This window comes from Bos javanicus, chromosome 23 (genome assembly GCF_032452875.1).
Source record: "Bos javanicus breed banteng chromosome 23, ARS-OSU_banteng_1.0, whole genome shotgun sequence".
NCBI classification, from domain to species: domain Eukaryota; kingdom Metazoa; phylum Chordata; class Mammalia; order Artiodactyla; family Bovidae; genus Bos; species Bos javanicus.
The window spans coordinates 16,021,906-16,035,125 of NC_083890.1; the positions used below are offsets into that span (position 1 = coordinate 16,021,906).

Here is a 13,220-nt window from a genome sequence, read left to right on the forward strand (position 1 = left end):
TAGGGGACCCTCAAGCCTCATAGGGGAAGGAGGCCTGCTCCCCATCAACTCTCCAGTGATTTGAGTTTTTTTTTTAAATAATTTCTCTAGTTGCAGTGAGCAGAGGCTACTCTCTAGTTGCGGTGTATGGGCTTCTCATTGCGGAGTACGGCCTCTAGGGCTAGCAGGCCTCAGTACTTGTGGCTTGCAGGCTCTAGGGCGCAGGCGCAGTAGTTGAGGTGCACGTGCTTAGTTACTCCTCACCACGTGGAATCTTCCCGGACCAGGGATCAAACTCGTGTCTCTTGCATCTTCACCACTGAGCCAGCAAGGAAGCCCTTCTCCGTTGGCTTTTAGGGCTGCTGCTCAGTGATGGGGCCTCCAGTCTTCCTGATCCCGGGGTGTTCACTCCACACCACCAGTCTCCGATTGAAGTAGAGAAGCCTCTAGCTTTCCTCTCTGTGCTGGCCAGAACCCTGATGGCCAGGGCAGGGAGCATGTGCTCAGACGCTGAAAGACGGCTCCTCTACTCAGTCCTAGGGTCCATGGTTTAGCACACAGGACTGTGCTGTGCGTGCATGTCTGTCCAACAGGGGTGTCCATGAACTGAGAGACACAGGTGGGGCCAGACAAGCCCATCCGTTCTCACACTCACAGTAGCAGGCTCTTTACCGCACCCTGATCACGGATCACCCATGGGGCCAAGAATCTACTCCAGGTCTCTTGGGCGGAATTCTCAGGCCAAAGCCTGGTGTATAGACATAATATCTGAATGTGCTCACCCCAAATAATGAGGTCACTGTGCTGTGATTAAAAAGGGGCAACTTTAATCAGAAGATGGTTTGATGCGAACCTGGTTCTGCCACTTAACTCCTGCAAATTTACTTCTCTGATCCTCAGTTTCCTCTCTTGCGATTTAGGGATTTTGACAGTCATGCAGTGCCTAACAGTGTTTGGTCCTAAGGAGGGGCACAGTGAATGTCTCAAATCTGGCCACTTGGACAGAAGATTCCAAATAAGCTTGCCGCCGTGGAAAACATGCTGTCCGTGCTGATGTCCATGTTAGCGGCACTCGTGAAGCCCACTGGTCCCTGCTGGTGTTCCATGTTGCGTGTGCACACTCACAGTCTTACTCCAGGCCGCTTGGCACTTGCACAGTCTTCCTCTCCCTGCCTCGAAATCCTCCTGTAATCCATCGAGGTACGGTTCGGCATCTGTACTCCTGGAGACTGTCCGGCAGGAGTGTTTTCCCCGTTCTAGGACAAGGTGTTTTTTGTTTTGTTTTGTTTTAAGCCAGCTCTTCTGGGATTCTGCTTCTTGGACAAAGTCCAGGATAAAAATGCAAAAACCGAGGCAGAGGGCTGCCCCCACTTCTCGCTTGGCCATCCTCCCTCTCTGAGATCACTGCTGTCCACTCAGCACGTCCCTAGGGTCAGTGGGCTGACACCCTCCCCCTCCCCACCCCACACTCATTCATTCTCCCTGGGGATTCCTGGCTAGTGGACTATTATCAGCAGGGGTCCCTAATAAGATGATTAAGCCTAATTACAAAGAGCCTAATTAACAGGAGGAAGCCGGTGCTGGAACAGTATCCAGAGGAGAAACGTTCTGAGCTTCGGTTGCCGGGAAACAGGCTCTGGATGGTGGTGAAATTTGGGGCAATCTATAGAGAACGCAGGCAATTAAAGAGAGACCTGGAGGGGTGAGAGAAAGTTTGGGCACAGTGTCTTTTAAAGAGGGCCTTTCGGTCTTCCTTTCAATCTTTTAAAAACTGTTATTGATGCTGTCACAGAGGTTACATAAGAAAGACATGTTCATTGCAGAAAAAGGAGGACTTGTTTTTATACCAGATCTTCATTTAGTGAAAGATTTTCCATGATGGGTGAAGGCTGAGTAATTTTTTTAGGGGTGCATGTGAACTGGGTGATACCAAAGTTCCCTCTGGAGGCAAAGGGCAAGGAGGCCTTGGTCTGAATCCAGAACCTGAGCTTGTCCACTAACCTTCTTCTCTCTAAGCGCCGTGTCAGGCTAAGCAGCAAAGTGCATAGTAACTTGGTTCCTGCCCTTTGCGGGGGTCAGTCTCCAGCTAGCAACATGGGCTAAGAATGCCTGCGAGGTGACTTCACAGCTGTGGTTCTTTCAAAGTATTCTCTGGAGCATGTAATTCTGTTTCCCCACCAAACTGGGGCAACTTCCAAGACGTAGACCAGCCTCCTCCGCCTGAATGGGTATTTCCTCCAGGTCTCTCCCATCTCTGGAGTCAGGTCAAGGTTCAGGACCCCTTGAGAGCTTGGGCTGTGGGGGCGCCCATACAAGCCTCTGCTGAACTCTTGCCAAGAGTCCCAGGGCCAGCTTTGACGCCCCTCCACTCTGCACCCATCTGCAGGAATGACCAGCTCAGCGAAAAACCAAGGATGCTGAAGTCCTCTAATCACAGCCAGGCATCCTCGCCCCCTCGACATCCCCATGCTTAAGCCTTCTCCACCCAATCCAGCCGCTGACTGGGAGCCACTGCAAACAACAGCTGCCCACACATGGGTGGAGGGTGCGGAGAGAAAGCTGGACCAGGCACTTTGGTGTCAGTTTGAGAGCCCTGAAGGCCACAGCAACAGCGCCACCCTCTGAGGATTCTAACAGAGCTCCTCCAGGTTTGCCGAGCAGCCCACCCACACCAGCGTCTCTTCTGGGCTCCAGAACTGGCCGTTCTTCCCTTTTCTTTCTGAACTGCTTGGGGTGGGATGGGGTGGAAGGGCAGTCAGGAGTAAAGTCAGAGAAGTGATTTTCAAGGGCCCCTGTCTCCCCCAAATTTAGTCTCCCCCCGAACCCAGTCTTTCCACCTTCCTTCCAGGGCACAAGCCAGGGAGGTCTGACCTCTCTCTAGACAACTGGGAGTCTGGAGTTCAGCCCTTCCAGTTGTGTCCGACTCTCTGCGACCCCATGGACTGTATAGCCTCCAGGCAAGAATACTGGAGTGGGTTGCCATTTCCTCCTCCAGGGGATCTTCCCAATCCAGGGACTGAACTCGCGTCTCCTGTGTCTCCTGCTTGGCAGGCAGATTCTTTACCACTGAGTCACCTGGGAATCAAAGTTTTTAGTCCTATTTCAATGTTTTTTTCTTGTTTAGGGTGGGGGTAGCTTCCAGCCCACAGTTTTCCCATCTTTTTCACGTCATGACACACATTAAAGAAAAAAAATCACAATTGTTGCTTGGCATGCGGGAAAGAACCAGAGTGGATTTAGGTTCCAGAAGAGGTTGCTCATTGCTGGAGCTGACCCACCCCGAGGCGCTGGCCACCCCTGTCACCCTGGGGGCGGAGGGCAGCCGCGGCAGATGGTTGGGAAGTCTCACCCACTGAGCAAAGAAGCTTGACACAGGCTCCAGGAGGCTGGACGGCCTGTCAGGGTTTAATGGGTAGCAGATGACGCTGGGAATTAAGAGAGGATTGAATTGTTTCCACAGCAGATTAGGGAGAACTCCCACATCTTCTAGCCACACTCAGGGAAGACACCGAGCAGGAAATGATGGAGACAATATTAAGAAACTGGCTCCTTGAGGCAGACAGTGGAGGTGGGGACAGGGAGCCGTCTAAGAGCACCGTGGTACCTGCAGAACAGCCCTCCCCTGAGGCCACATTTGGCCACCTGGACCAAGGCCTGGAAAAGGCACCACTGGGTCCCGAAGGCCACTGAGGTAGTCAGCACCTACTGTGCAGGGTCCCCCCAGGCACCAGAGACACCTTCAAACGAATACCACCAAGGGGCCCTGGAGGATCCAGCCCTCTCGGAAAGAGAGAACCTGGGCAGGCTTGTGGAGACGCCAGAACAGATAGGGCTACCGCTTAACAGAATACAGACGCTGACTCCGACTTCACTTGTCACCACAGGCTCCCCAACCTGTTTCCTTGTCTTTTCACCATTCTCACCACATTCAACTCTCTAAGGTGTGTGCTCCTTCCCTCTTATTGGTGATGCCATCATTAATCCACCGGCTTCTAAGACAGTGTACATGCGTGTGTATGTGTGTATCTATGCGTACAAGTACACGTAAGTGTATATGTTCGTGTGTGTGTGCTCAGTAGTGTTCGGCTCTTTGCAACCCCATGGACGGTAGTCCACCAGACTCCTCTGTCCATGGAATTCTCCAGGAAAGAACACTGGAGGGGACTGCCATTTCCTACTCCAGGGGATCTTCCCGACCCAGGGATTGAACTTGAGTCTCTCGTGCCTGCATTGGCAGGTGGATTCTTTACCACTAGCGCCACCTGGGAAGCCCCATGTGTATACGTATAGGTACAGGTACACATACGTGTCTTTCTCCTGCCATTCGTGTGACCTGTTGTTTAATAACTGCCTCCTCCTCAGACTCCAAACTGCATAAGGCAAGACTGTGTCAAAATCCGTCACTGTCACTTCCTCATCTTAAATTGTTCAATAAATGAATAATAATGGCTACTAGAATGTGCCAGGCAAGAGGCTCCATATGCTCTCTAGTCTTCACAAAATGCCATAAGGGATGGACTATGAGCCCCACTTTACAGGTGAGGAAACCAAAGCCGCAGAGGGCCACGGGGAGCAGGCAAGACTGGATTCCAAAGCCGAGGGGCCACTGCGAGTTGTTGCCTCTGTGCTACCCTCTGGGGCTCTCTCCCCTGCCACATGAGGGGCCCCTGGCCGCTGCTGCCCAGCTCTTAGCACACCCAGGAAGGGAGGAGACAGACAAATGCCCAACAGCGACCAGTCGGTGGACACAGCTGCCCCACTGGCCACGCCCCAGAGGCCCAGGGAAAACAAGCGGCACCGAGGAAAGAACAGGTGCTCTAGTAAAGGGGACACGAGCGACATGCAAACAGTGAGCCCCGGCAGGGCCCTGGCACCTACCGGCATAGTGGTAATTTGCTAAAGGATGACATTTTAACCTGACTGGTTTCCGCAACAGCAGCATTTCCAGAGCAGCCTGCAGACCCACGGGAGAGAAAAGGCGAGAGTCATTCATGGGGCTGTGCATCCTCGGAAGACCAACTATCCCACAAGGAAGATGAGCCAGCATGGCAGGGCCCAAGGTGGGGGTGCTGGAAGGGAAAAAAGGGGAGACTCCCCTATTTGGGGTCCTTCTTCCAGTCAGCACCCAACAGGACTCGTCATTCTAATACCTCCCTTGCCCATGCCTGCAGCTAGCTAGTCATGTCACAGAAACACAGGTGGCAGCCCAAATGCCACGCCTTCCTTGGTGAGGGCCCTGGTGTCAGAGATACGGGGGGGCCTCCTATGAATGGAGGCTGAGTCTCTGGGGAAGGGTTCTGAGGAAATGAGTGGGTGACTTGGAACTGTTTTTGCAGAAAAAAAAAATTACATGTTTCACTATAACTGAACACAAACAGCTGTATTAGTAATAACTGTACTGCACATTGTCCTTCCAGGGAGCCTCACTAAATAACCTATTCAAATCTGCCTCCTTCAGCCTTGTTGGGGTTCTTTAAAAATGGCACAAGCGGAGTTGAGTAGTGGATGGTTTAGGGGGCAGAGCAAGGTCTGGAATCTTGCTACTCCAAGTGCAGTCCATGGGCCAGCAGCCCGAGCATCCTCTGGGAGCAGGTTACAAATGTAGCACCTTGGACCCCAACCTCCTGAACTGCTGTATTTTAACAAGCCTCTCCAGGGGATTCATGTGTGTGGTAGAAGTTTGAGAAGCACAGCTCTGCAGCACTGATCTTAAAAGGTCAAGGGGAGTTTTCCAGTGTTCTAGAGAATCTCTGAAGGGTATCAATAATCTTGTGAGAAGGTAGTACTGGGACATTTGTTTGCTTATGCATTTTCATAAACTTACAAAGCAGGAGGCTAGCTCTGGTATAGAATCATGTATTTACTGAAGGGAAAGCTGAGGCTAGTGACGTAGTGCTCCAGCCAGGGGTCCTGGTTGAGCAGGTAAATGATCAGCTCTGATTCTGGGAGAAGAGTCCCAACATCCTGGCCTGGGTCTGGCAGAAAACTGTGTCAAAAGTGGAAGAATGACACCAGATGGTGTGCAGCAAACATCTCTCTTTGATTAGGGCAGCAAACGGTTCTATGGACATCAAACTCTGATTTCCATGGTAGGGAAGAATGAAGAGCAGAGAATGACAGGCTTTTTTAGGCCAAGTCTTGTTTTAGGAAGGCCTTCTACCTCCACCATTGCAGACCTGTTTCCTGATGTGAATTACAAGACTGCTGAAAAGAAATTCTAGTTTTCCAAGACAGATGTTCAAATCATCATCACTGAGGAACAGATGTGTACACAAAAGTCCAACTGGAAGTTTTCTTGCAGGCTTTCAAATTCTGACCTATTCACTGAGATAAGGAATATGGGAGGGCACACTGACTGGTCATCATCTTATGAGTTGGTTACACGGGACGTGAGACAACACAGGAACTTGGGGAAATGCTTTTCAGAATTTCCACATGAAGAGTATGAACTGGGAAGCCTCCTTTTCATGGTTCCTTACCATCACATCACCTTTGGCCTCGAAGAGAGAGTGCAAAGCAAATTCAGAATTGGTCCCTCCACCTGGCAACGCACTTGAACAGCATAAATTCAGGAGATTCTCCACTGTTGGGAACAAAGACAGGGCACTGCATCAGACAGAGCTCAGTGTCACCAGAAAGACACACTGATCCTAGAGCCAGAGGCCCTTGGGAGAAATCCAGCCCTTCCTACCCAGTTCTTCCCAGGCTGTCAATACCTCTTTGCTGGAGGTCGTGGTTTTCCAGCTCTGGCCAGGGCTTCCATACTAGTGTGGCCCTGTGTGTGTCCTGGGCCAGGGCAGAGACATCCTGGAGTTCTGGGATCTCCGCTTGGAATCGCAAGCCAATGTTGATGCGTCTTTAAATCACAAGAAGAAAAACAACAGTGTGGTCTTCAATTTGAGACCAAAGGTAAATGTCAGGGACTTGAAAATGAAGGAAACCAGCTCCTTCTGCAAGAAGAATGCAGGGGCATTTCCTTGCACTGTGATCTGAAGATTCCAGGCATGACTTTTTCACTGGGATAAAGAACAGCTTGAAGATTGGGGAGAGATGCCACGGGAAGCAAGGGAGAAGGCTGGCTGGGGATTCTTAGCTCCCTAGAGCTGGGGAGGGGCTTCCCTTGTGGCTCAGCAAGTAAAGAATCCACCTGCAATGCAGGAGACCTGGGTTCGATCCCTGGGTTGGGAAGATCCCCTGGAGAAGGGAAAGGCTACGCTCTCCAGTATTCTGGACTGGAGAATTCCATGGACTATACAGTCTACGGGGTCGCAAAGAGTCGGACACCACTGAGCGACTTTCACAGCTGGGACAGGGAGGGTGCTAATGCCAAGGGACAGCTGCCCAGAACGTGGCCAAAGGTACCACTTGACCCAGTGAAACAAATACAAAGTCCTTATTTTATTTTTGTCCTTTCAGGCCACTTTCACATAAATGATCCCATCAGAACCTCACAAAGGCCTGTGAGGTAAGCAAAGCAATGAGAAGTATTCCTACTTAATAGATGAGTTAACTAAACTCTACAAAGGTTAACTTTATCAAGATCAAATAACAAAATGGTGCTGGAACCAGGTTTCTTGATTCCTGACTCAATCTCCTTACCACTCTACCATCTGGCCTCTTTTGCGTTTACCCAGGAACAGGAAAAAAAAATTTTTTTTTCTCTTCAAATATATCCCCCAACTCAAGTATTCAACAAGCCCATTTGGCGGCCCAGCCAAGAATCTTAGGGAGGGGGTAAAGGGGCAGGGTGGTGGGTGGAGCCTCCTAGGGAGCTAGGTACCCTGAGAGAGATGTCACTGGGGACATGAAGGCCTGTGGCCCCCAACCAAACTGGCTCATGGAGCTGGAGATGGGGACGCTAAGGTTCTCTAAATACGAGGCTCCACATTCTTAATGCCTTTAGTCTGTAGAAAAGGCCTTGAAATACTGGAAATCATAGGGTAACCATCATACTTGAGAAATACCACGATCCTACACTTTCTACAACTTCTTGCCCAGTGGCCACTCGGCCCCCAGAAGTACTAGCTATACTTCTTAAAGCTCCTCCTCCCTTTTCTAGGTTGAGGCTTCTGTTCTAAAGAATAATTGGCTCTTCCTTACGGTTCGACATCAACGGTCTGCTCTCCAGGCCCCGGGGTGACCGTCAGGTTGCTGCCATCGATGCTGTCTGAAGCACAAAAACCAGAGGTCACTGGTCAGCAGAGAAGGTACTAAAGAAACTAAACAAGCAGTTACCTGAACAGTCATGGTAGGGCCCCTCTCCTACCCAAACCACGAAAGAGTTACCCCCGCAGTCCCTGAGGAGCTGGAGTGTGGAGCAACTTGGCTTAGGGTTTCCCCATTTCTTAACACCTGGCTTCCCTGGTGGCTCTTAGGGTAAAGAATCTGCCTGCAATGCAGGGGGCCTGGGTTCGATCCCTGGGTTGGAAGATCCCCTGGAGAAGGGAATGGATACCCACTCCAGTATTCTTGCCTGGACAATCTCATGGACAGAAGAGCCTGGCAGACCACAGTCCATGAGGTCACAGCAGAGCCAGACACAACTGAAGCAACTTAGCCGTACACACACGCACTTCTCAGAGTAAGGAGGGCCAGCTATCTCTCTGGTCTACTACTCTTTTTTTCTTTTCATTAATTTTTTTTTTGGCCTGCACTGTGCAGCTTTCAGGATCCCAGTTCCCGGGCCAGGAGTCACACTTGGGCCCTTGGCAAGTGAAAGCCCGGGGAGTCCCAACCAATGGACCGCCAGGGAATTCCCCTGTTAAGCTTTCTTGTTCTATGACATTCCTCTTGCTCTAGAAAGAGATCCTGCTACAGGCCTTGATCTTTACACCGCGTGCTAAAATGTGGAGGTGTGGTCTTGCCGCTAATCCTATTTGTACGTGTACTTAGTACATTTACTTTGGGTGTTTGAACACGATTCTCCACGGCGCACTTCGACTGTTTTTTTTTCCTCCCTCATCCCAGAGAAACCCTAATGAGCTTTATGCGTTGGTCTCCGCGACTAGACTGTGATTCCCTTGAGGGTAAGTATTCTAAGAATTCCTAGCACGCAGCACACGGTCTGAGCCACCTCAAAGGTCTGTGAGGTGAATGAAACAAGGGCAGAACGCGAGCCTTAGGGCAGCACCCACAGCCGGGGTGGCGGCGGCGGGGTTGGGGGCGACTCACTGGAGCGGCAGAGCAGCACGCGCGGCGTGGGCGTCAGGGGCGTGAGGGGCAGCTGCGGGTGGGCGCCGGGGCCGTGGCCGGCGATGAGCACGTTGCTGAAGAGCCCCGAGCCCTGGCGCACCGGGCTGAGCATGGGCGGGGGCGTGTAGGGGGGCAGCTCGTGGGCGGGGTCCAGGAGCAGGTGGTCGCCCAGCACCCGTGGGGAGCGCAGCTGGCTCTGGTACAGGGTGGCGCCCGAGTGCGAGGCGGCGAGGTTGGGCGTGTAGGAGGGCGGTGGCGGGATGAAGAGCGGCTCAGGCCGGTGCCGGAACTTCTTCTTCTCTGCTGGCGCGCTCCTGAGGGCTTCCTCGGCTTTGGCCGCGCCTGGCTGGTGCTTCTTGGGAATTTCCTACGACGGAAGAACGATCCGATTCAGATACGGGGGCTTTTCCCTCAGGCCCTTGCCACAGGTTGAGGGGAGGGGGAAATCCGCGTTCTAACGGGAACACGCCCCCCCCCCCGGTCTGACCCCAGCATCCCCTGCCTTGAGAAACGGTCACAGCCATCTCCGACAAGGCGAGATCTGGTGGCCTGGTTAAGGGAGCCGACTTTGGTTTGGGAGGAAATCCCTCATGTCTGGAGACGGATTGGGGGGATGGGGCGGGTAGGAACAGTGGGTGGGCAAGAAAGAATAAATTCACATTCTTTACTGCTTATCACCGCATTCCCATCTGCTGAGTGGACTCCAGCTGAGTGGGCCCTTTAATTCCCCCCGGGCTCCCCAGGGACGGGACTTCGGGGACAGATAACACATGTTCTAAGAAGGGGACAGAATCGTCTATTCAGGGAAGCTGGCAGAGGCTGTGGGGCAGGAAGACCGGGGGCGGGGCGGGGGGGGGGTGGTCAGGCCCCAGCCAAAGCTCCCAGGGCCAGTGACCCACACACTGGGCTCCCCCTTGGAGGTAACTGTCAGGGTGGAGGAGGGCCAGCTGGGATCTCTGAGGCCCCCCTCTCATGTGCTCTCCTAGAAGTAGATCCGCTGACCCTTCCCCCTCACCGCCCTTCACTCCTGCTCCCAGCACTGGTGACTCTCCTCTGTGGCAAACCCTTCTCCTAGGTTGGTTTCCTGTCAGCGGGGTTAGTTTATTTTATTCCAGCAGGACCAAGCATCTTCTGGAAGGAAGATTTGCCACATGGAAACAGATATACTAATAAGTAAACATATGCATGGAAGGAGATAAAGCAGGGCATGCCAAAGCCAAACATAAACAGATTTGGTGTGTGCCAGCATCAGCTCAGAAAACCCAGAGCTGGGTGAGGCTGGAGAGACAGTGATGCTGTTGGGGGGCGGGGCACGGTGGCGGGGGTGCAGAGGGGATACCTGCAGGGAAATTCCGGGCAGTCTGTGGTCCCCTCCCAGGCCCTGCAGGCCAGCCTGTCACAGCTGTGGTCCCTGGCAATCCTGGTATCCACCTTGGTGCCTTAGTAGGAGGCAGCAGGGGGTGATGGGAAGGGTTGGCCATGGTCATGTGACCTGCCCCAGTCACCCCTCAGCTCTGGGCTTCTCTCCCTCTAACCCCGCTGAAGGCAGTTCTGCTGCCTTCAGCACTTCAGGCTGCCCCTCCTTGTCTCCCCCTCAGTTTCTGGGGTGCCATCCCAGCCCCTAGCAGGGGAGTTTAGGGAAGCAGAGAGGTGGGGAAAGAAGGGGCAGAGGGACTCACCAGGGGGCTCTCCTTAGGCCACAGAGCCCCAACCTGCCTTCTTTCCCCACCTGAGGGCTCCTCACTGCCTGATGCTGAGATGGAGTGGAATGGGGAAAGGATGCCTGTGCCCCCCAACTAGGGGAGCAATCCTGATGCTTTACACCTAGTTCCTGGGTGACTGATGAGGTCAACTGAGGACTCTGCATGTCTTCAACACTGCACCGGAATCCAGACCTCTGACCACAGACAGGGCCAGAGGTCCCTTTGGGGCTCTCTCTCCTTGAGCCTCTGGTTCAATGACAACAGCTCTGAACTGGAACTTTCCAATCCTCCAGGCAAGGCTCTGAGACTGTGGGCCAGGGAAGGCCCCCAGAAGGTCAGACCTGGATATCACCTGGGAGGAAGTATATACAGAATTCCAGCCAAGCAGGGCCAAGCGCTGAGAGGTTTTAAAAGCTCCTCAGAAAGGTGACAGCCACTGAGGAAGCCCACTCCCTTCCCCCTGAGGTCACAGGAGAAACCATGGTTCTGAGAAGCGAAGGGTCTCAGCTGTCTGTACCCCAACTGACTAGGAGCACAGTAGAGATTAAAACCCAGGGCTCCTCCCTGAACATTTTCATCTCTTAATATATTAAGTGTCATGACCTTGCTCACATGTACTCAGTCCTACTTTATGCTTCCACTTCGGCTTATCTCCTCACAGTATCTTTCTCACCCTTGCCACAAAACCGAGTTCATCTCTGCCTTCAAAACTCTGTCTGGAACTCTCCTCATGATGGTCTTCTAACACCAAACGTCCCTTGCCTTGTCTTAGTCCCTAACGACCTTAGCTCTTGGGGTATATTCCCCACCAGCCCCATGCAGGGCAATGCTGCCTTGGTGTCTCTGTCTTGAATTGAGGCAGACCTGCTGCCTGGGGCTCTGATCCCTGTGTCACTAGGAACCTGACTTTCTCCAGCTTCAGGCTGAAAGTTTCGAAAGGGTAGAAACAGTATCTCTCCCACCAAATCAGGCACTTCCTGGGCAAAGAGGGGGCCTGGCGGTGTGGTTTCATCTCTCTCCCTGTTGCTGGCCCCCAGGACCTGCCAGCTGATGGGAATCCTCACCTCCAGAGGTTCTCCATCTGTCTTTTTCCTCTTCTGAGCCTTGATATTATGTAAAGAACCAAAAAGGCTCTTTCTGGACTTTTCTAGTTCTCTTAATTATTCTCCCTATCCTTCTCCTGGCCCAGCCCCTCCTTTATGCCTCCTGGAATCCCAGTGGCCACTTATTCTGTGAGCATAGGTATGACCCAGCACAGCACTTTGTGGGGAGGGGACAGGTCTGATGTAATGAACCATAGGGGTTCCAGACTCCACGGCGGTTGGGGGCAAGGGTGGGGAGGGAAGGAAGGGGAGAAGGAAGGAGACAGAGAGATCTCTGTCCCAGAGCCAGGCTAAGCTGCTTGGGTGAAGCACTTGGAAGCTGAGAAAGAGAAGGACAGTAAGAAACACGAATCTCTTTGCTTTCTTGAGATTGGGGGTGGGTGTCTCAGTGGAATTACTTTGGGAACCTCAATGAATCAGGTCCTCTGAGAGTATTTATTTATGCAGAGGTGATATTGAAAATATTAAGCATCTACTAAGGCTGACCATCAGCATGGATGCCTGGAGGACCTACTGTGCCAGGGGTTTACATCTCTGGTGGATGGATCTGGGGAGGTCTGGAGATCCTGGGGGAGGGACCAGGGAGGGCCCTGGGCAGTAGCTCTTTGTGATCCGGAACAGTACTTCCATATTTTAATCACTGTGATCATCAGCTGAGTTATCACCTCTGTTTTTAATCCAGGAACATCTTCGGTTCTCTCAGAATCTAATCTGGAATGTGAGCCTGGTAGAGTACTAGGCATTTACTGGGTAGCAGGTAGATTGGAAGCAGATAGGAATTCCCAGGGTAGCCACAGGGGCTCAGCCCCAAGGAGCCATGCCACGTCTGAGCTCTGGCTGGTGGCCCGGGCAGATCTGTCCCCATCTCCAAGAAAGCAAAGGGATGTCCCCACCTCAGGCAGGTGGGGTGGAGCTGCAACTCACAGCAGGCGGGTTGGGGGCAGCCCCTTGGGGCGAGTGTGGGGGAGAGAGGGTCATCCTCACGAGCACGGGCATCTCGTCGTCCGACATCGAGCTGGCTGGCTTGTCTCTGGCCGAGGGGGCGGCAGCGACGCTGTTGGCGAAGCCCTGAGAGCTGGGCTTGGGCGGGAGAAGCTTGACAGGGACAGACACGGGCATGACCATAGGCGTGAGGCTTTCCGCCTCGGGAGGGAGCTGAGGTGGCGGCGGCGGAGGCGGCAGTGGCGGCTGGGGCTGAGGCGGAGGCGCCGGGGCCTTCTCTCCTTCCTCCTACACAGACAAT

At 53.0% G+C, this 13,220-nt stretch overlaps 1 protein-coding gene across 12 annotated transcripts in view; it reads right to left on the minus strand.

The window, feature by feature from the left end:
• Nucleotides 1-13,220, minus strand: part of TRERF1 (transcriptional regulating factor 1) — a 209,609-nt gene that overhangs the window by 24,332 nt on the left and 172,057 nt on the right. For 8 of the 12 annotated variants that reach the window (XM_061398184.1, XM_061398183.1, XM_061398188.1 and 5 more), the window contains 6 exons: nucleotides 12,902-13,207; nucleotides 9,151-9,538; nucleotides 8,080-8,146; nucleotides 6,696-6,835; nucleotides 6,459-6,562; nucleotides 4,858-4,933 (listed from right to left, as the gene is read on the minus strand). In XM_061398184.1, the coding sequence (XP_061254168.1) occupies nucleotides 4,858-4,933; nucleotides 6,459-6,562; nucleotides 6,696-6,835; nucleotides 8,080-8,146; nucleotides 9,151-9,538; nucleotides 12,902-13,207 (1,081 nt within the window). The remainder of the gene's footprint in view (nucleotides 1-4,857; nucleotides 4,934-6,458; nucleotides 6,563-6,695; nucleotides 6,836-8,079; nucleotides 8,147-9,150; nucleotides 9,539-12,901; nucleotides 13,208-13,220) is intronic. The other 4 variants (XM_061398191.1, XM_061398190.1, XM_061398193.1 and 1 more) reach the window with 2 other exon arrangements.